At 35.8% G+C, this 20,812-nt stretch overlaps 1 protein-coding gene across 1 annotated transcript in view; it reads left to right on the top strand.

The window, feature by feature from the left end:
* The window catches only part of MLIP (muscular LMNA interacting protein), a 164,826-nt gene that overhangs the window by 67,090 nt on the left and 76,924 nt on the right, over positions 1-20,812 (top strand). Inside the window, exons 10-11 of the mRNA XM_032648901.1 lie at positions 8,940-8,984; positions 20,457-20,585. Of these exons, the coding sequence (XP_032504792.1) occupies positions 8,940-8,984; positions 20,457-20,585 (174 nt within the window). The remainder of the gene's footprint in view (positions 1-8,939; positions 8,985-20,456; positions 20,586-20,812) is intronic.

Here is a 20,812-nt window from a genome sequence, read left to right as displayed (position 1 = left end):
CCTTCCTTTCTCATCTACTCCTAATTTGCACCTAAGTGCATCTGATTTAGACTCATTTATAATGAGGTACAGAGAGCTGATGCCTCCTCCCACACCTCCTGGAGGTGGATAATTTGATAACAATGGAAACAATTCTGGAGGGGCTGCTTCAATCTCCATAGTTAGAGGTTATGTCACATTGTTCTTCTGTCAGTTATCCGACTTGATTAAAGGAGGTTAACATTTGCTGCAAACTTTGTGAGAGCATTTGAGTCATTCAAAGTTAACACTGAATCATCAAATAGATTTAATACAGCCTCGAACAAATATAAACTCTAATTCAGATAAAATTATTGGCTTTGATTAAATTTGGTTTCTTGGAAAAGCTTTGTTTATTAATTTCTCTCACAAAATGACATTTGAATTGTTGTTTGTGACACCTCAAATATGTCCATGTCTTTTGAAAGACTAGATGGGATGATTTTATGGTGGAATGGGAAAACCAGTTTTTGGTGCCATCAGAGAAAAGTCACACTTGTAAATATTTGGCTTCAGTTATTACATTTACTAAGTGATGTCTGATGCAGTGTTTTTGAGGAGAAAAATGAAATTTTAGAACAGAAGTGTTCCTTAGCTATAAGCCTTAATCATATGTCAACAATTGACCTTGAATACACTAAGTCCTGATTTTTAAAAAAGAATGATACTGTAATATTTTCTTTCTTAAAAACTTTTTAAATTTTTAAAATTATTTTTTATTAAATTTTTTTTATTTTATACTGGAGTGTAGCTGATTTATGATGTTGTGTTAGTTTCCAGTGTACAGCAAAGTGATTTAGTTATACATATATCTATTCTTTTTCAGGTTCTTTTCCCATGTAGGTTATTACAGAGTATTGAGTAGAGTTCTCTGTGCTATGCAGTAGGTCCTTGTTGATTATCTATTTTATATATAGTAGTGCGTAAATATATGTTAATCCCAACCTCCTAATTTATCTCTCCTCTTGACACTGTAATATATTTTTCTAGAAATTCTAATATTCATATTAGCAGAGATACAAATGCCTCATATTAAGTGCAACTTGAATAGTTTTCCCTTAATTAATTAATTAATCTCCACATTTTTCTCCCTTCCTCTCCCATGGAAACTCAAAAGCAAATCTGAGAATCCTACAAACTGTAACATTTCAATATTCCTCCATCTCTCTTCAAAACTTTGAAGAAAGTAGGCATCTTCACAGTATACAGCTGCTGGGACTTGGTGTATCATTGCCTTTGTAGAACTTCTTAGATTCTATTCTAAAGCAGGGATCATGCAGTTTACCAATGTCTGCACCACAGAGAAAAAAAAGGGAAGACTTAAATTAGAACCAAGAAAAAAAGTTTTGTTACACTTGAGGGTGGCCTCAGCTGCTTAGTACAGTCCACTCAAAATCCCTATTTCTGGGGGCTCTTTAAAAGTATAGTATATAGTCTGTGAATTGTGATGAGTAGAAATTGTAGTCAGTTCCTAGCTCTATTATTCAATTTTCCACTGTTTTGACAAATATTTGAGTGTCTGCCATGCCCCAGTACTCACGTGGAGTCACTGAGGTGTGAGGGATGAATAGAACAGCAAGGTCCCCATTTCTGGAACATACCATGTGGGAGACAGTAAACAAAATAGGAAAGAGCAATCTTGCAGAAATTGGAGGAGAGCTAGCCAGAGCACTGGCTCATGTTAAAACAAATGTACAATGTTGCTAGTTTTCAATGTGTCAGTATGTCCATTGGATTTCCAATTTTCCTGGGATGATGAGAGTGGTTTAATTAAATAATGAGAAATGATATGACTAATTCCTCTTTAGGGGACTTTGATAAAAAGCTGACTTTCCTTTATCAAAAAAAAAAATCCATGTAAAACAATTCATTTCCTTTTCTTGATCTTGATTGCACATATTGTTACATTTCACTTAGTCTTTTTTTTAGGATGAGCCAGATACAGTAAAGGACCTTCAACTTAGACTAATTAAAGTCCAGGTTTTTCTTCAATTCATCATGTACTTGAATTGCAGTTTAAAGTAATTTAATTGAGGTTCTCTTAAGTGTCATAGAATTTAAACAAGGCGAACAAACACGTTGAGTGGTCCTGATCTCCACAGGTCACCTGTGGGATTGATAATTTATCATTCATATTTCACTTGATTGTTTTTAACAGATGCCAAATTCAACAATCATAATAACTAGTGTTTTGAGTTCTTACCTTGCAAATCAGTTTTAACTATCTCATTTAACCTTATACCAGTCCTATGAAGTGGGTATGATTATTTCAAATCTCCATTTTATGGAGGAGGAAACAAAGTCACAGAGAAGGCAAAGTCCAACCCAGGTCTTCCTCATGTCAAAGCCCCTGTTGTTATTATTTGCGTGTACCAACAGGGGCTAGAAATAATTTGTCTTCCTTAAATATTTTATCCATTAGTATTCATATTCTGGGTTTAAATTAATTCTTCATCCCCAGTAAACTCCAGCTTAAACTTTGAATGAATAATTTCATATTTGGTGACAACTTCTAAGATGATAATGTTTAGCATATTTCTAATGTTTTAAATTATTGCTTACATGTAAATTAACTCATAAGTTATCAGTTAATCTACAAGTGATTGTTTCTCATGGCACTCATTTTTAGAGTTTCCTTCCCTCTATGTAATGGAATGAATTTTCTAATTAAATTTCTATTTCATTCTGTTTTCACTCTATCATCTTTGGAGGGGAGTGTTATTTTTTTTTCTTTGCATTACACTTGCCTTAGTAAATGTTTATTATTTTTCATTAACTGCTACCAGTATAAATTCATTTCATTCATGTAATTCAAAACCACAGTATGCTTTCTTAATAAAGAGCAACCTCAGAAAATAGGGCAAATATTTGGACCTATTACTAGTTTATCAAAAAACTGTCATTTGGAGTCACATTCTATTGATAACAACTTATTTAATAAACTCTCTACATTTAAGAAGTTACTTTTAAGTGCCAGAGAATTAACAAAGACAGCTTTGTTGAATATGATATAGCATAGAGGTAAAATCTCATTTTAATGAGCTTGAGGGACAGAAAAATATCATTACAGTGGAAGCATATTGCTTTAAAAATATCACAGAATATGAAAAATGTGTCAAACTTTATTAAGAATATTTCCCTCTATATACAGATGTTCAAATAAAGGTCATCTTCTCCAATTAAGCCACCTCACACAGTCCCCTTGTTGCTATGCTTGGAAACGTTGCTATGCTGGAGTGTTTCAGAGGTGATGTGCCCTAATGCAGCCATAGATCTTAAGAGTAAGAGGTGAAAAATCCAATCTACTTAAATCCAGACATGGATCCAAATCTGCTTCTATAGGTTGTGACCAGAGATTTGATGAGTTGTGAATAATATAAGCAAGAAATTCTACTCTACTGATCATTCTTCATTCTGTCTTTCTTTCCTTTTTTTTTTTTTTTCCACTGTTCAGAAATGTTTCCAAGGTATGCATGTGTGAGAGGGGATGAGGAGGGAAAGGAAGGTAATTATATAGGCTGAGCTAAATGAGGAAGAAGAGAAATGATTTAATGAGACATCCTTTATGCCTTGGTCCTTCCCTTCATCATTTTAGATGTCACCAAAAATGAAGGCGCCATATTTCAGCCACACTTCCCTTGATCTGATTTTTTATTCCTCTTTTGCACATGTAAACTGTGACTGTCGCTGGTCACTATGCCCTTTTATTCTGCCTACCAATTATGTTCATAACAATGTGGCATCATCATTCCCTAAGTTACTGAGTCAAACTTTTTAAATACTTTCAACTCTACTTTTTATATTTAGACCTTTTGGGGATATATCACTAACTCATAATATAGCTCTTAGTGAGATATTCATATAGGGTAAGGTCTACAAGTAGAATAAACAGTATGAAGCAAGAAAAATATGATGTCTCATACATATATCTCTCTGTCCTTGGTGCCTAAAATGCTCACCATTGGATTCAACTTTTTAAAATTTTATTGAAGTGTAGTTGATTTACAATGTTGTGTTCACTTCTGCTGTACAGAAAATTGAGTCAGTTATACATATATAGATTCTTTTTCATATTATTTTCCGTGTTGGTTTATCACAGGATATTGAATAATTCCCTGTGCTATGCAGTAGGACCTTGCTGTTTATCCATTCTATATAGAGTAGTTTGCATCTGCTAATCCCCAACTTCCAATCCTTTCCTTCCCCACCTCTCCTCCCCCTTGGCAACTGCAAGTCTGTTCTCTATGTTTGTGTGTCTGTTTCTGTTTTGTAGATATATTCATTTGTGTCGTATTTTAGATTCCACTTATAAGTGATATCATATGTTATTTGTCTTTCTCTTTCTGACTTACTTTGCTTGGTATGATAATCTCTAGGTCCATACATGTTCCTGCAAATGGCATTATTTCATTTTTTCTATGGCTGAGTAATAGGTCATTGTATATATGTTCCTCATCTTCTTTTGGATTCAATCTTTTGAGTAATGCCTTATGTACAAATAATAGGAATGCTCTCTAGCTAAAGGGTAAGACAGTGTCTTATCATCTTATAATTTTATATTTCCTCAATGCCAAGCTCAGCAACTCAGGGATTATTAGGGGCTCTGTTGATATTTTAAGTTTTACCTTTTTCCTTGTCTGTAGATCAGTCTTATCTGGGAGAACTAAAATAATTCAATTAGCACATTATCACTAACTAGAGTTCTTTGAGCCTTAAGAAAAGAAAATTCAGGACAATTAAAGTCAACAGGGAAAAGGTCAAAGAGAAACATTTTAATCCTATTGAATTGGATGTTATATTCAGGGACATGACTGTTGAAAGGGAAAAAAAATATTGCCCAAAGTAGAAGTACATAGGGTAGAAGGCAAAAGTAACTGTTCAACACTTTTTACCTGGTACAATTTGATTTTGTCCCAATCTCCCAAAAGGTGTCTGCTAGTGTGATGCCTGACACCCATGAGTCGAGAATGGGGAAAAGCTGCAGATTGCAAGGAAAAGCAACTCTAGACAATAGCTGAGGAGCTTGGATATACTTTATGTGCCTCTGGCATGAAGTCTTTGGAAGAAGAAAATGGTTTCTCCAAAGTGGGCTTGGCCTAAGTGGTGGCTTTGTGTAGCAATTTATTTTTCAGTGGTTCTTAAATCTTCATTTCTTTCCGTAGTCTTAACTCTTTCAGTTTGCATATAACCTACCGCTTTAATAGGTTTTCTTTGAAATACAAAATTTTGACTTCCCAATTTTTTGACTGCTCTGTTTGTGTTAAAGTTTTGTTTGTTTTTTAATGGTGATATGCTGGTTAAAATCCTCCTACTCTATCTTCCTCTCACTTTTTTTCTTTTGTAATTAAAATGATGTCAAAGGCTATAGAATATAGGTTATGGGATCTTGTTTCACACAAGAGTCATTCTTATACTCATCTCTAACGTTCTTCATGGTTAGTATTAGCGTGGATAGAACAAATGACTAAAAACATCAGTGCTGTTCAAGTCCAATTTCAAGTTTATTTTTAGGTACCTCATGTTGCTTCTCTTCCTTAGTTTAGTTGACCAACTGGCAGTTTTTTAAATATAGTAGCCTTCTCTTGCTACTCACCATTCCAATCTCAGCTCACCAGACAATCTTTCTTTACTTTTCAAAAATCATTGCTGCAATATTGTAACATAACTATAGCTACAGAATTTAATAAACATTAACATGTATTGGGCAAGCAGAGGGAAGGGAAGCTTCTCAAAGAGTTTGACACAACTGGGTTAGTTGAAAGCATCTGGTTATATTTGTGATGATACACATAAGCCAATATTCTTTTTCTTTGATAAAGGATCTGCAGTAGCTTTATAAATATTAACTCTACCCTGAGGTTCAAATTTAATTCTGTTTTTTCCTCTGGGAATAGTTTCTCATAATAGTGATATGAAGTCCATTATATTAGATGAAATAAAAATATACTGGGGATGTCTAAATCACCTTATTATTATGTCATAATTCGCAGTGAAGAAATTTTGGGGACTTATGGAGACTGGATACTAAGATATTTGTGTTTTTCCCTAATTTAATTAATGTGTTTGCCTGAGCACTTTCTCTTTTTTCCCTATGATAGTTGGTTTATTTAGCACAAAGTACTGAAAAATGTTAGTAATATAGTTAAATTGTGCAAATATTTTATTTTTAGTGTGTGACTTCTTTTTTCCTATAAGTATTGAGGTAAAAATATAACTATATTTTGTTCCTGTCAAGATACATTCAGTTCAGCATATTTCATAGAAGTCATTTAACTTAGGGAATTCATAGAGAATTCTCTCATTACTGCAATAATGAAGAATTAACCAAAAGGAAAAGATCCTGAGACATTAGAAGAAATCGTTATTACTCATATTACATTATGAGGTTAAAAATGAAACCCTAGGTGAATTGAAAAATCACTGGGATAGGCATTCTGCAGGGTAATTTTCTGCAGCACAGAATAACCATGAACCTCAGTGCACGGTAACCTGGTCCACAGCAATTAGAGGTGGGGAGCAATTATCCAGGACATACTGCTGCTGTAGAGCAAGCAGAGATGGCAGTGAGCAGTGACCATCCTGGTGAAGAACGTCGTGAGTCAAAAAATCAAAAACAAACCATGCTGGACACAGTATGAGAAGGACAGCAGGTGCCTGGTCATTATGTTTGGTGACTCACACTCTTATGTACTTGGCGATACCATAGGAACCACTCAGCTTTCAGTTATCATTCACTTCTCAGAGAGTAAAAGCAATATTGACACATCTGTCATAACCCCGAAAATATCTGCAATTTCAAAAAGAATAGAGATAGTGTAGGGACACAACTTTATCATGTGTTAGCCAAGTGTATTTATGATTGTGCATCTGTATGTTGACCACTTCCCTGATGTGGAAGCCTGGTCTCCCATTCAAGGGCAGAAAAGCTTGAGAAAACATAACTATTAAAATATATGTATGTAACCCAATCTACAAGAAAGAAAGAGTAACTGTGAATGTCAGAAATGAAGAGGGAGCTCCAGGTGGGAAAGTTAAGAAGAAGCTTAAGCTCTGGGGGAACACAGGTATGTCAGAACCCAGGTGACAGTAGCCAGGAGCTTAGAGTTTAACTTTCACTATATAATGAGTCAGAGCTGTGGATGAATCCTTTGTGTGCATCCACGAGCCTAGAAGGCCACATGGCCATGAAGCATGTGATAGAAGTAGACATAAATCCTCCCACCATCTTTAATCTACACTCTTGGGTGGTAATATAGTCATCCATGAGAAAATGGGTCCTAAACCTGTGAAAGTTGAAGATGTGGGGACCTGCCACCCTGTAAGTTCAGGAATATGAGGGAGATGAAATAAAATGGAAACTGGTCCAGAATCAGTAAAATACCTGGGCCCCCCATTAGGGCAAATGTGAAATGTATTGTAGGCATGGTTTCCCAACCCAGGTTTTCTCAGATACCTACAGAAATCATCACTGAAATTATCCTGACTGAAGAGGAGCTCAAAATCAAAAGTAAAAAGCCATCAAATGAGTAAAGAACATCATAGGGCAGAGGCATGAAGGAGAGTCAGCAGATACAAGAAACAAGGGATTTAGCCAAGAGAGATTATAGAAAAATCTGGAATGAATTTATAAATATAATAAAATGTTGAAATAGTTAAAAGGAATTACAGATACCATAAACAAGATTTGATAAGGAACCAAACTGAACTTCTAGAAGTTAAAAATAATGTCATTAAAATATAAAATTCAATGGCCATGTTAAATGTATTAATATACTGCTGAAGAAAAATGTGTCAACCGTCAGGCTTATATGTGGAAATGATCAGGAATGCAGCATAAAGAGATAAAAAATATGACAGGGAATTTTATAGAGATGGAGAATGGATTCAGAAGACCCAACATATATTTAATCAAAGCTCCAAAGAAGAGATTAGATATAATGGGAGAGAGGCAATATTTGAAGTAATTCCTGGAGGATTTTCCAGAAATGAAGAAAGATATGTATTCTCAGAATGAAGGACTACACCAAGCCCCCAAAAAGGGTACATAAAAAGAAGTCCATGCCCAGACACATCATAGTGGAATTACAGAATGTCATGGAGAAAAATCTTAAACACTAAGCAAATGTGAAGACGGATGATCCAAGTTATGACGTTTACATTGATAGCAGTAACAGAAGTCAGAGCAAGTGGGCAGTCTTCAGAATGCTGGGAAATAGTAACTATTACCTTAGAATTCTATGTCCAAGTAAACTCTCATTCAGGATGAGAACAAAATAAAAACATTTTCAGACAAAGCCCAAGACAGGAAGTTCTGAAAAAACTACCAGAACATTAACTTCAGCAAGAAGAAAACTAAATCCAGAAGAAAGGAGTGAAATTCAGGAACCAAGGATGATGAAACAATATTAGCCTCCTCTTTAATTTAAAGCAATTAAAAATTTTTTTTCATGAAATCGTGAAAACTTTGTTTTCTAATATGAGTAATTTAATGAAAAAATCTGTTATTTGTTTCATTTTGCTGTACATAAATATAAGTAGCTAACAATGTTGGTAAGTTTGAGTAAAATACGGAGTATACAGAGCATGACATATTACACCTTGAAGAATTTTTGATGTCTTACGCTAGTACTTGTGTTAAGGTGCTAAGGAAAAGCAACATAGAAAACATCATATTTACTATTATGTGAGCTGAATAAAAATGTGTAGGAGAAATATTGTAAGGCAACGTACCAAAAATGTAAAAAAAATCATTTTTTGGTGGCATAATGATATTTTTTCTTTTACTTAATACCTGTCAAAATTCTACAAGGGACATGTGTTATTTTAGCAATAAAAAACTTCAGAATACTTAAAAACATAGATATGTTATCTTACTAAATTATGAATTTCACTAAATAAACACTACATTTATAATTTTGCAGGCAAACCTCGCCTCACCATCTTCTACGGTATCTGAGAGTCAGCTGGTACGTATCCTCTTACTAGACATAGACCTGGTACTTTAGAAAATTCTGATCTTTTAAGACAGCTTTATATGAACAAATGTGAACTGAGAACAAATTGACTGTATATAAGTTTATTTGCTTACTTGTCTAGTAAAAGTTCACCGATGCTTTACTAAAGCTCCATGTGGTTGTTTTGCAAGTCACAGACATACATAAAAACATATATAGAACTTATTTGCCAGTAACTTGCATCCTAGTAGTGGTGTTAGGATAGAATGGGCAAGGCCAGAAGGAAGATGCCGATAGAGGTTAGAGACAAGGCCTCACTTCCGGATGGGAGAGATCAGAAAAGGGTTCAAGGACAATGTAGCCTTTGATCATGTAGAGTAGGTTCTTCAATTGAGGAAATGAGATATTTCAGACAGGAAGATTAGCATGTGGATGATCTAGACCAGGGACAAACAATAGAAATATAGTGTGAACCTCAAATACAAGCCACATTTGTAATTTAAAATTTTCTAAGAGCCACGTTAAAAAAGTAAAAAGAAATAGGTCACATTAATTTCAATAATAAATTTTATTTATATACACATTATCATTTCAATATATAATCAGTATAAAATTGAGATTATTTTACATTCTTTTTTGGGGGATAAAGTCTTTGAAATCTGCTATGTATTTTACATTTACAGCATACCTCAATTCAGGCTAGCCACATTTCAAGGACCCAACAAGGGGGCTGGTGGCTACTGTGTAGGACAGCACAGATGTAGGCTCTAGAATCTGTTATTTATAGATAAAAATTTGATTAAGTAGGAAAATTACTTTTTCTAACAGTGTTTTGTGTTATTGTTACAGTGATGAGCAAATTGGAACCATGATATGTTACCTAGATATTACTAAATATTTTCTTTATTATCTTTTAATTTTTATTGTTTATAATTAATTATAAACACCTTCAGTAAAATTGAATGAAAATATCTAGTAAAGCACTGTAAGACATTAAGAAGACAAAATCAGTTTAATACTAATTTTTCCCCCTATTTTAAGCAATTATTTCTGTGTCCTACATCCATAGCCAACAAGTCATCTTGTCATTATCATGCCAAAATGACAATGATATTTTTATTTGTAGTGCTGGGAAATCATAAAAAGTGTAGTTTGACTCTTAAAATAGCATGATTGAAGCAAATGGCTTAGGCATGCTGGTGTTTATACATCCAGTGTGTATATGGGGTGTGTTTGTGTGTGTGTGCATGTATGTATGTGCGAAGTGTAATTTTAGTGTCAGTTGATTTAGAATAGTGGGCAGCAGTATAGGATAGTTGAAAGAATGCTGGAACGGGGCCAGGAGACCCATCTTTTACTTCCTGCTCTAACGCTAACTACTGGGCTGACAGTGGAGAAGTCAAGAATCTGGGAGACTGGGCTTCAATCTTCTAAATGAACAACGATTACACTCTGTCCAAGCCTCTCTAAGGCAGTGAGTCCATGGTTACTAGTTCAGGGGAGCAAAGGAGTTGCCATGGAGATAAGAGGTACAATAACATTGTGAAGTTGAACAGTTTCCCACTTTAGTATGGAACTATTGTTACAACTATTTTAATATTTAAAATAATGACATATGTACTTGTTTCTTGAGAGTAATGTGTGAAAATTAAGAAATATTTTGTATACTCAACATAGATACAACAGATTTTAGATGTTGAATGTGTGTTAATATATATTATCAGACTGACATATACATATATAGATAGATAAATATCAGTTCTTGACAATATTTTGAGAAACTATTTCAAAGAAGCAAATATAGATAATGATTTCATAAATTAAGACATAGTATAAATGACCCATTGTAAATGTAATAAGTGAACTTTTTTGGCCAAATAATTCTATGAATTTGATGTTTGTGTTCTGAGAAAAGTATGAAGTGTTGCTTTGACTGACTTTGATGATATTATTTTTGCATTTACTTTAGACATTTTCTCTAGAGAGTTCAAGGAATTTCTTAACCAAGTTTTAAATTAAGTTTTAATTCCAAAATTCACTTGAGATCTAGGTAGATTTGTGAAGGGATTATTATCAAGCAGGCTATCACACACAAAAAGAACATCTCTTGGATGGATGTAATTATTCAATTCAATCACTGACTTCTACTTCATGATATTAACCCTGTATTTACATTCTGTGAATATAGAATAGAGTAGAAGTAATTACATGCAAGGGATGCTATATGGATTTGCTTTTTTAAAGATTTGTAATATTTTCACTCTTAAGCATTGTAATTTATGAATGAATTATATTTTTATGAATGGATTTCCAATATTTGCCATCATGAACTCTCTTCAGGGTTAAGTTCTGAGTAATTTCAGTAAATAAGTATGCCTTTGAAAAACAAATATGTATATATACACACACAGCATGTGTGTGTGCTTATAACATATACTATACATATAGATGCCATATGACAGGTAATTCTGATAGCACACACACACATATACATATTGCTTTCTGTTTATATGTGTGTGTACATGTGTATAGCACATAAATACAAGATTTTGGGGAACACATGATAGATTATAGTTAAATTATGTAAGTAAATATTGTATATTTTGCATAAAGTAAGCAATTAAAATTATTTGATTCCTATTTTAGGGGAGAAATGTAATAAATTGAAGTGAAAAATGTTGAATCACTATGATAGCACAAGCTTAACACGGAAGCCATTTTGCTTTTGAGCTTTGGCTTTTTAAGAATATATCATTTTTTCATATTTTTTCTTTTTAACGTGGCTTAGCTATTTGCTTGTTTACATTGCAACTGTCCCCATTCAACACTGGAAGGAAAAAAGAAATATGACCTTTCCCATTACTCTTAAAATATTTCCACTGTTTACTCTGAAAACCAAATTATGTAGCATTAGGCTCAGAGAGAAGTGTTTTGGGGGTCCTTATGAAACTAGTTCACCATTTTGTGCCTCAGTTTCTCTTCTTCTATTAAACAGTAATGCAGTACATCAAAACTGGGAAGGACTTAGAGATGAGGATGTTTTAAATACACATCTAGAAAATGGAGGTTGGGACAACTACCCTGTCAACCTGAAAGCGTTTTTGTAAGGCTCACATATCATAAAATGTAAAGTTGCCAATGTAGCCCTGTACATATGGGGTGGGGGGTGTTATTATTGCATATAAAGTCTCTGAAATATTATCTCTGAGATTTAACGAGTGGCCATTTTCTACAGATAAAGAAACAGAGGGTCACAGAGTTTGAGTAGATCAACTAAGATCACAGCGTTCGTGGTCATCTTTGTTCCGCGTGACTTTCAAAAGGAATCATTATTGATTTTAAATAATTCAAGGGGAATAAAAAAGGCTGATGAAGGAGTTGGGAAATAAGGCCTCTACGGAAGTGTGACTTCCACCAGCGCATGTGATCATTTTCTGAAGAGAAGGGGCTGAGTAGGATCAGTTAGGGTCCTGAGGCTTCACACCTGTGGATAGTGCATCCCCTGGCATCAGAAAGGGAACAAAAGGAAAGGAAGATTCCTGATCTAGGCTGAACCTTCACAAAGCTTTCTTAATTGCTGAGCTGACTCATCATAATATTAACAGAGGCTGGTGGGGTCTCTTTTCTCTGGGTAGGAAAACAGGTTGGGCTTTATAAGATGGGTAAACACTGGTCTTCCTTGGCAATAGGTAAGGGAACCTGGTTTAGGAGACATTTGGCTTTTGCTTTTGAAATTTCATGCCACTACAAAATGCTCATTGTTGCCCAAGATGGAATACTGAAGTACAAAACAATAGATTTGAAAAATAAACCACATGGTTATATATAGGTAAAAGCAAAATGGAGCTTACTGGAACACTGTACAGAAGAGGCGCTTAACCTTGCAGATACTTTGTTCCCAGTTCTGAAAGCCAACTGACGTGTCCTGTTTTAGTGGTGCATGACTGATCTTTCTAAGGGCCGTTGAGGTCTCTGTTGTTCAGAAAATGCAGCCCTGAAAGCTTTTGCATAGAACTAATGTCTTCTTCAAGCTTGAAGGCGGTTTGTTCTTGACTAATTTTCTTTGACACTACATGCTCAAGTGCTACAGCATTTATCATGTATGCCTCTTCAGGTCTGAGTCATGCTATTTTCTTTTAACTGTTGAAATATTTTAAACTGGCCAATCTGCGTTGTGTACATTCCAAAAAATAGTTTTGGAGTTGTGAGCTGTGGTTTATAATTATTGAAATCCTGCATATGTTTATTTTAATACAGCTATCATAGTAATTATAAAATATATTTTTGGAAAAAGCTCATCAGATAAGTATTTTCCTGTAGTCTAGATCATTTGATATCTAGATAGTCTAGATCTAGATAGTCTAGGTAGTCTAGATCATTTGATATCAATATTCTGTATTATATAATACAAAGTGCAAAAACAGGAAAAAGGAAAGGTTTTTTTTTTCCTTTCAAGTTCCTTTTATGATATTTTTTCTTTACAAATTTCTGTCACGCATATGATCTCGTTAGAGTCACACAATCATGTTGTGAGTTAGTATGGCATTGATTGTTATTTCCATTATTCTGATGGAAAAAACCCTGAAGTCTAGATATCTACCATGTGTCAACAGTCTCACACCTAATTGGTGGTATTAAAAACTGTCTGACCCCTCCTCCCTAATCTTGGAAGCTTTACTCTGTACTATAGTGTTTTGAAATGTTTCTTTGAGGGGAAAAAGAAAGCTTAAGTATTTGCTTCAAGCATATAATATTTTTATTAAAAAAAAGAATTAGAGTTAATAAATTTTTATTAATTGGAGTGAATCAGCTAAATAATTTAGAAAATATTGCTTTTGTCAACAGTCTTGACTAGGAGAATGTTTTTGAGTTTCTCTGAGCTTGTTGCCACAGAAATTCTAAAGAAAAAAAAATAACACTGGAGAATATAGACAAGACAGAAGCAAATGGCTAAAAGAAGCAGTGATGGTACTTTCACAAACTCCTTGGATCCATCAAATTAGTCAGACTCACAGAATTTTCTGTATGATGTGTTTTATTACTTTCTTGCTGTTTTTTTTTTGGTTTTTACACATCTTATTTCTTCAAAAAGATAGAAATAAACCCTTGAAAACTGGGATCCTATTCTTTATTTCTTTTCTTTACTTATCACATGACTCCAGAGCTTACTACCTCAGTCAAAGGCAATTAAAAACACCAGTCCACTAGTTGGAGTTAATTTATGAAAGATGTGGTTCTAAGAAGGCATTATCCGTATAATGGATTCTCTAGGTCAGTGTTGACAGTTAATTTTCAACTTTAGTCTCCAGCCAGAGGCAGTACCAACTTGTTGTCGTAGAATTATGATTATAAGTTCCAAAGGACAGAAACAATATCTATTTTCACAGTGCCCGAATAGCAATATTCAAGGATAAGTGTATACTTGATGAATTATAAACACAAATGAATAGTGGGATCAGTGCCCTACAAGCCATTAAAACCTGCCCCCAGGCCCCGGGACTCCACATACTGTATCTCTTGGACTTTTTCTCCCTTAAGACTAATAATAGAGTTAGATGTGATCTCCCAGGTTCCACCCACTCTTGAATTCTCCAAAGAAGATGATATCATTTTCTTCCATGTTAAGACTTATTGCTTATCACTGCAATCAAACAGGGGGAAAAAGAAATGATTTTTTAAAAATAGAGTTAAAATCTTGCAAAGTCCTTAAAGATGTGGCCTCTGGTCCCTGGTCTTGACTTCCTGTATCATTGGAGATGATAACTTCGGCTTTCTACTCTTTCTTATCTCTGAGGGTGGAGGTCACCAGCTCACATTCATTCTTCTAGTCCCCTAGGGGTGAAAGGCATGTAGATCTTCTATCTGGCGAAGTTCCTTCTTCCTGGTTATACTGTAATCAAAAAGTCAGTCCAGGAAAAATAAGGGGAGACCCGTATTAGATCATAGCCAGCATATTAAACTTCTGCCTGTCAATTAGTTTATTCATCCTTCAAATGTTTATTTAGCATCTATTAGGTTCCCAGCACAATTCTAGGTTTTGGAGAGATAACAGTGAACAAAACAATGATCTCTGGTCTCACAGATCTTAAATACATTCTAGTGGAGGAAGGAAGAAAATAAACATAAACTGAGTTCAGATTGTGTTAAGTACTATGGAAAAAAAATAGGGCGAGTAAGAGGAGGTGGGGATTGATATTTTACATGGGTCGTTAGGGAACACCTGTCTGCTAATAAGGTGGCATTTGAGCAGAGACTTGAAGAATTGAAATAGAGAGTCCTGGAAAGGGAGAAGAGAGTTCCAGACAACACAAAGAGCAAGTTCAAACTCCCAGAGTAGGGAACACACTGTGTACCAGAGTGGAGAGTGAGGGAGAGAGAGGGGCAGTAGTAGGAGACAAGATTGGAAAGGGAGAAGCTAGTTGGAGAGTGAAAGATTAGGTCATATGGGGCCTTGTAGGCATCACCCTGCAGGCATTGTAAGGGTTTGAGTTTTTACTCAAAGTGAGAAGATGAGGCATTAGAGTGCTTTGACTGGAGTCCTGTGATGTGGTTTGATTTACTCAGTGATTGTTCTGTGCTTAACTCACCTGAATTGTGAGCCCTCTGAGTACAAGTGTTCTGTCTTATTCATCTGGGTAGACACTACAGTTACTGACATAGAATAAGTCTCACTTGGCAAAATGCCTGCAGAGAGCATCTGATAGATGATCTGATAGAGGAATGCTTCAGAGCTCCAAGACAATGGTTGCTTTGTATTTAAGGCACTTCAAAAATGTCAAGAATACATACATATACATATATGTCATACATACGTATATGTCAAGAATACATACATACATGTATATATGTATACATACACGAATACATATATGTATACATATATATGTATAGCAACATATACATATATATGTATAACTGAATCACTTTGCTTTACACCTGAAATTAACACAACATTGTAAATCAACTATACTTCAATTTTTAAAAAAAGACTTTATCAGTATTGTGTGAACTACTCTTCTCTTCAAAGCAAATGGAGAGCAGAGTTGTCCATGATTGTTGGGATCTAGCACTCTTGGAATTGTGTCAAGAAGAATATAAACAGGCAGACTCCCCATCCGCTAAAAGCCCATATGTATTCCTGGCTCTAATGAGGTTCTCAGATTTAAAAACGTACAATAACAGAATCACAGTATTCTGTTATCAGAATCACAGTATTCTGGTTCCAGTTAAAAATAAAACATCTGCCTACCCTTTTCTGCAATGATAATGCTTTTTTTCTGAAGGTGGGGGAAATATTTTACTAGCAAGAATGAAAGATTAACCTTTTTTTTTTTCAAAATATAGCTCCAAAAGAGGGGGGGTAAGTCTTACATCCAGTGTCAATCAATTCTCAGGAGGTTCATCATAATACATTGAAATTTGCTATTTGGAGAACCTTCTTGTTGTTCTTTCTGTGCTCCTTTTGCTGGCTATGGGAGTCATTACATGTTTTTATTTCTCCACGTAGGCTGGAACGAAAATTATCATGTCGCTTTCCCTGGCATTGTAAGAATGACATTTGTTTGTATCACTCACGAGTCTAGCTGGATCTTTCAATTCTTTAGCAGCTAAAAAATGAAGGAAGGGCCTCCTCGGGTGAGTTTAGTTGTCATGTTGCCGGCAATGATCGTCTTAGAGTAGCTCACCTTTTTAGAGTCTTCTCACTTGTTAATCTAATTTCCTTTGTTTTTGTTTGGATGCAGATGTAGCAAATTAGGTTTGCCAGAATTAGCGAACCAGTCTACTTGGAGTCTAAAGATACCGGGTGACTATGAGCAAGGATGCAGCATAGATTAGGAATTGATAAAGGGCAGTCTGTTCTAAGCCTTATGCAATAACTTTGTGTGGTGTGGTTCTTGAGGAGGCAGGAATGTAAATAATCAAATGTGCCATTATTCATTATTAAAGGACCTAATCAGGCAGGAGGATTAGGATCCTTTAGTTGATGGTCCAGACAGGTCGAATGGCTTTTTTCCAAGGTCATACAGTCTATTAACACTATTGCAAAAATCAAAATCTATGTCCTTATACTTTCCCCCCACAAATATCATGCTGCTTCTTGGATTTTATACCAAGTCCAGAGAAATATCAGTATAAATTTTGATGTCTGGCTGTGGAAACTACAGAATCCTTTAGGAGGCTGAATGTAGTGTTTGTGCCCTGCTTAAGGTAAGAAAAACTGGATTTACTAAGACTAGTGAAAAAAACAGTAAAATGACATGTGATGAGTTAACCATGGCCTAAGTCATGAATGTGGCAATTGGCAGTGGAAATAAAACAGAAGCAATGGATTTAGAAGGAATCAAAAACATAAAAATACTAGGACTTTGTTAGTGATTGCCCAGAGGACGTTATAGAGAGGTGGGTGTTTTAAAATCATTTTAAGTTTCTCTCTATGCTGTTTCTCTCCCTGTCTCTATCTCTGGAGTAGGCATCAGAGTAATTAAAACCCTGGGTTTATGATCAGACTAGACCTGGATTAAACCTCAACTTGTTCACATATTAACTGTATGGCTTTGGCACGTGACTGATTCTAAGTCTCTCACAGGGTTGTTGATAAGGAATTGATGAGATAATCAATTTAAAATATTGAATGTAGTGCCTGTAAGATATGGAATCTGGGTCTATGGGATAATGATGATGTCATTATCTGCAATGAATCCTCAAGTGTTTTGAGGCTGGTTTCAAAGCACGTGGAATGGTATGAGCAAGGTGTAGAGGCTGCCATAAACAGGATTGATCAGTGTACCATGGTTTATGGAGAGTACATGAGGCTCAGAATTGGGCCAACAAGGTTTGAGTTTCAATTTGACCAAAGGCCGAGCGAGACACAGTTAGGTGTGAAGGGTATGGTTAAAGGTTATAGGGCAGGGCTTCCCTGGTGGCGCAGTGGTTGAGAGTCCGCCTGCCGATGCAGGGGACACGGGTTCGTGCCCCAGTCCGGGAAGATCCCACATGTCACGGAGCGGCTGGGCCCGTGAGCCATGGTTGCTGGGCCTGTGCGTCCGGAGCCTGTGCTCCGCAGCGGGAGAGACCACAACAGTGAGAGGCCCGCGTACTGCAAAAAAAAGGTTATAGGGCAGGAAGTGTGAACAATGTCAAAGGCAAACTATGTTTAGTCTTCCTTTGCCTGGAGTTGGCTTCCCTGTCCATGAAATGCTGGCTGGTAAGTGACAGCAAGTTATGGTGCAGGAATAAAAACAGGACTAAGGAAAGAAGTAATGAATATAATGGAAGAATTGGGGCAACTGTACTGAGACCAAATAAGCAAACTAGAATGAGGAAAATTCAGGGATTTCAGGTAGACCAAAGCCTAGGAACACAGAGTCCAAGAAAAGAGCAGGTGGAAATAGAGGAAATAGGGAAAGAATCCTTGTTCAATTGCCAGACAACTATCAAATCCAGGAAATTCATAGCAAAAAAAAGCATCAAACCTGGCAGAGAAATAAGCATGAAGGGTCAGTAACTGATTCTGATATTAAAGCTACTTGATATCCAGCCAACCAGAGGACTGCCTTTTCTGGATTCACCCTGGAGGATGATGATCCCGAGACAGATGATCTGAGTGGAAGTTTCCAGGCCAGGATGACCCAAAACATCCACCTGCTAGCAATGCAGGAACCAGGGCATCAAGTTTCTCTGGCAGGGGGATTCTCACAGCATATCAAGTGCTTCTGGTCAGGTTTCTTCCCTCTGCTTTCATCTTTTTGCTGGTGCCGCCAAGTTTAGTTTCTAAACTTCCGTGTTGGTTTTAGAAACTGGTAAGCCCTGAGTACCGGAGTTGTACTGATTGCCTGCTTCCCAAAGGAGCAGGAGAGAAGGTACAAGAGTAGGAGCAGCAGGAAGGAGAAATGAAACAGGAAGTCACGTGGAAAAGAGAGACAGGAAATCTGGACAGTTTCGGATCATGACCCAGGTATCAGGCGTCTCCCTATGACAGGTGGCTGTAGAAATCAGCACCTGCTTGAGTTTCCTCTCGTGCTGAGTTCATTGGAGGATATTACTCTCATATGTATACTCAACTGTGTGATGTCATGCATAACTGGTTGTTACTTGCTCATCTTTTCCCCTGGAGAGAAATCAGAGTTTCTTAAGTGGGAGATATTTCCCTGCCTGGGGAAGATAGAGGTTTTTTTCTCAATCTTTATTCCCCCAGTTGGCATAGATATGAAAGCCAGCTGGGAAAATATGGGTTGAAAAAAATATTGCAGAGTGGCATTTATTCAAGACTCAAAACATAACGGGTGGCTTATAGGGCAGAGAGATAGATGTCCTCCCTTAAGGCTTAATTCGAGAGCATCAGCACAGACTGAGGAGAGCTAATTTACTATTTTCTGAAAGGAAATGGGCTTGAGAAGAATGATTACAGCAAAATGCTCAAACAGAAAAAGCATCACAACTTTTTACTGAATTCTTGTTTGGGATGTTTTTTTGTAAACGTATCAATCATTTTGTGACATTTTACAGTGTAATGAGATTTTGGTGTTTGTGAAACATCATTTTGAAATTGCCCCAAACTAGATTCCTCTCTCTCTCTCTCTCGTCAGACTGACATTGGGTACAAATCCATGAATCTGAAATGACTGGTCTATTCACTCAAACTCTTTTGATTGCAAGTTATAGAAGTCAACCTGAGTTGGAAAAAAAAAAAGAGAATTTTGTGTAAAAGAAAAGGAAAATCTTAGGAAGCCTCAGAGAAGAAATTCAGCTGGGTCCCAGGAATGTTTTGGAATTCAATTCTGGAAAGCCCTCAAGTGTGTCTCTTCTCCATACACTTTGCTGTATTTTTCTTGATCTCATCAGATCTGCTTTTATGGCAGATTAAGTCTTTCCCATAGCTCCCAAATCCACGTATTATAATTTCAGTCTCCCAGCATGGCCGCAGAGCAGTTTAAAGCAGTGTTCCATATTCATGGAAGAGAATATCTGTTTGCTACCCAGCCCCCATCCCCTTGTGTCAGAAAGCCACCCTTGGTTTCATCATACACAGTCTGAACATGGCTTCTGGGATTTTAGGCTTTCCAGAAAATGAAAGTTGTTTTGGGCTTGCTGGATTGTCCTAGATTTGTCTATACTATCATGCCCCAAATGAGTACGCTGTCTGGCACCGAGGATGCTCTCAATAAATATTTGTCAAATGAAACATTTATTGACTGAATACACTGGCAAGGATATAGGAACATGTTTGACTAGATAAAGGAAGATGTTTTTGCATTTTGAACGTCATAATAGTAGATCTTAATGAGTTGATTGTGCTGTAACAGGTAACTATAACTAGTTACATTAGTTAAAAATCATTTGATTTCTAGCTGTTTTTATGTATTTATAAAATCATTTGAAAACAAAAAAAATTGCTGTGAGAATATATGAATGACTTAATATACCTATGTATTCGTTTTAATAGTATTTTTTCCTTTATTTTTTAAAAATTTGATATTCATGAAGACGAAGCCTGGAGTAATTCGCCCCGTACCTGTGAAATCCAAAATATTACTGAGAAAAGAGGAGGAAGTCTATGAACCCAACCCTTTCAGTAAATACCTGGAAGAGCACAGTGACTTCTTTTCTGATCAGGTGAGTGTGCATATGAGAAAGTCTTTGATATTTGGATAAATAACTGTACAAAACATAGAGATGCCTCTATGAATATGGTGTGTGCAAGAAAATGTTTGTGATTGGAATATCCTTAGTAATAAAAAAGATCTATTTTTTTACATAATAAAACAATTCTTAAGTATTTTCAGGATGATATTTTGAAGTATTTAAATGCTTTTTCCTAAAATTTTTCTACCTATTGTTTG

The sequence above is a fragment of the Phocoena sinus genome, chromosome 11 (assembly GCF_008692025.1).
Source record: "Phocoena sinus isolate mPhoSin1 chromosome 11, mPhoSin1.pri, whole genome shotgun sequence".
NCBI classification, from domain to species: Eukaryota; Metazoa; Chordata; class Mammalia; order Artiodactyla; family Phocoenidae; genus Phocoena; species Phocoena sinus.
The sequence above is the reverse complement of the archived record's forward strand: the minus strand, read 5'-3'. Positions and strand labels throughout refer to the sequence as shown.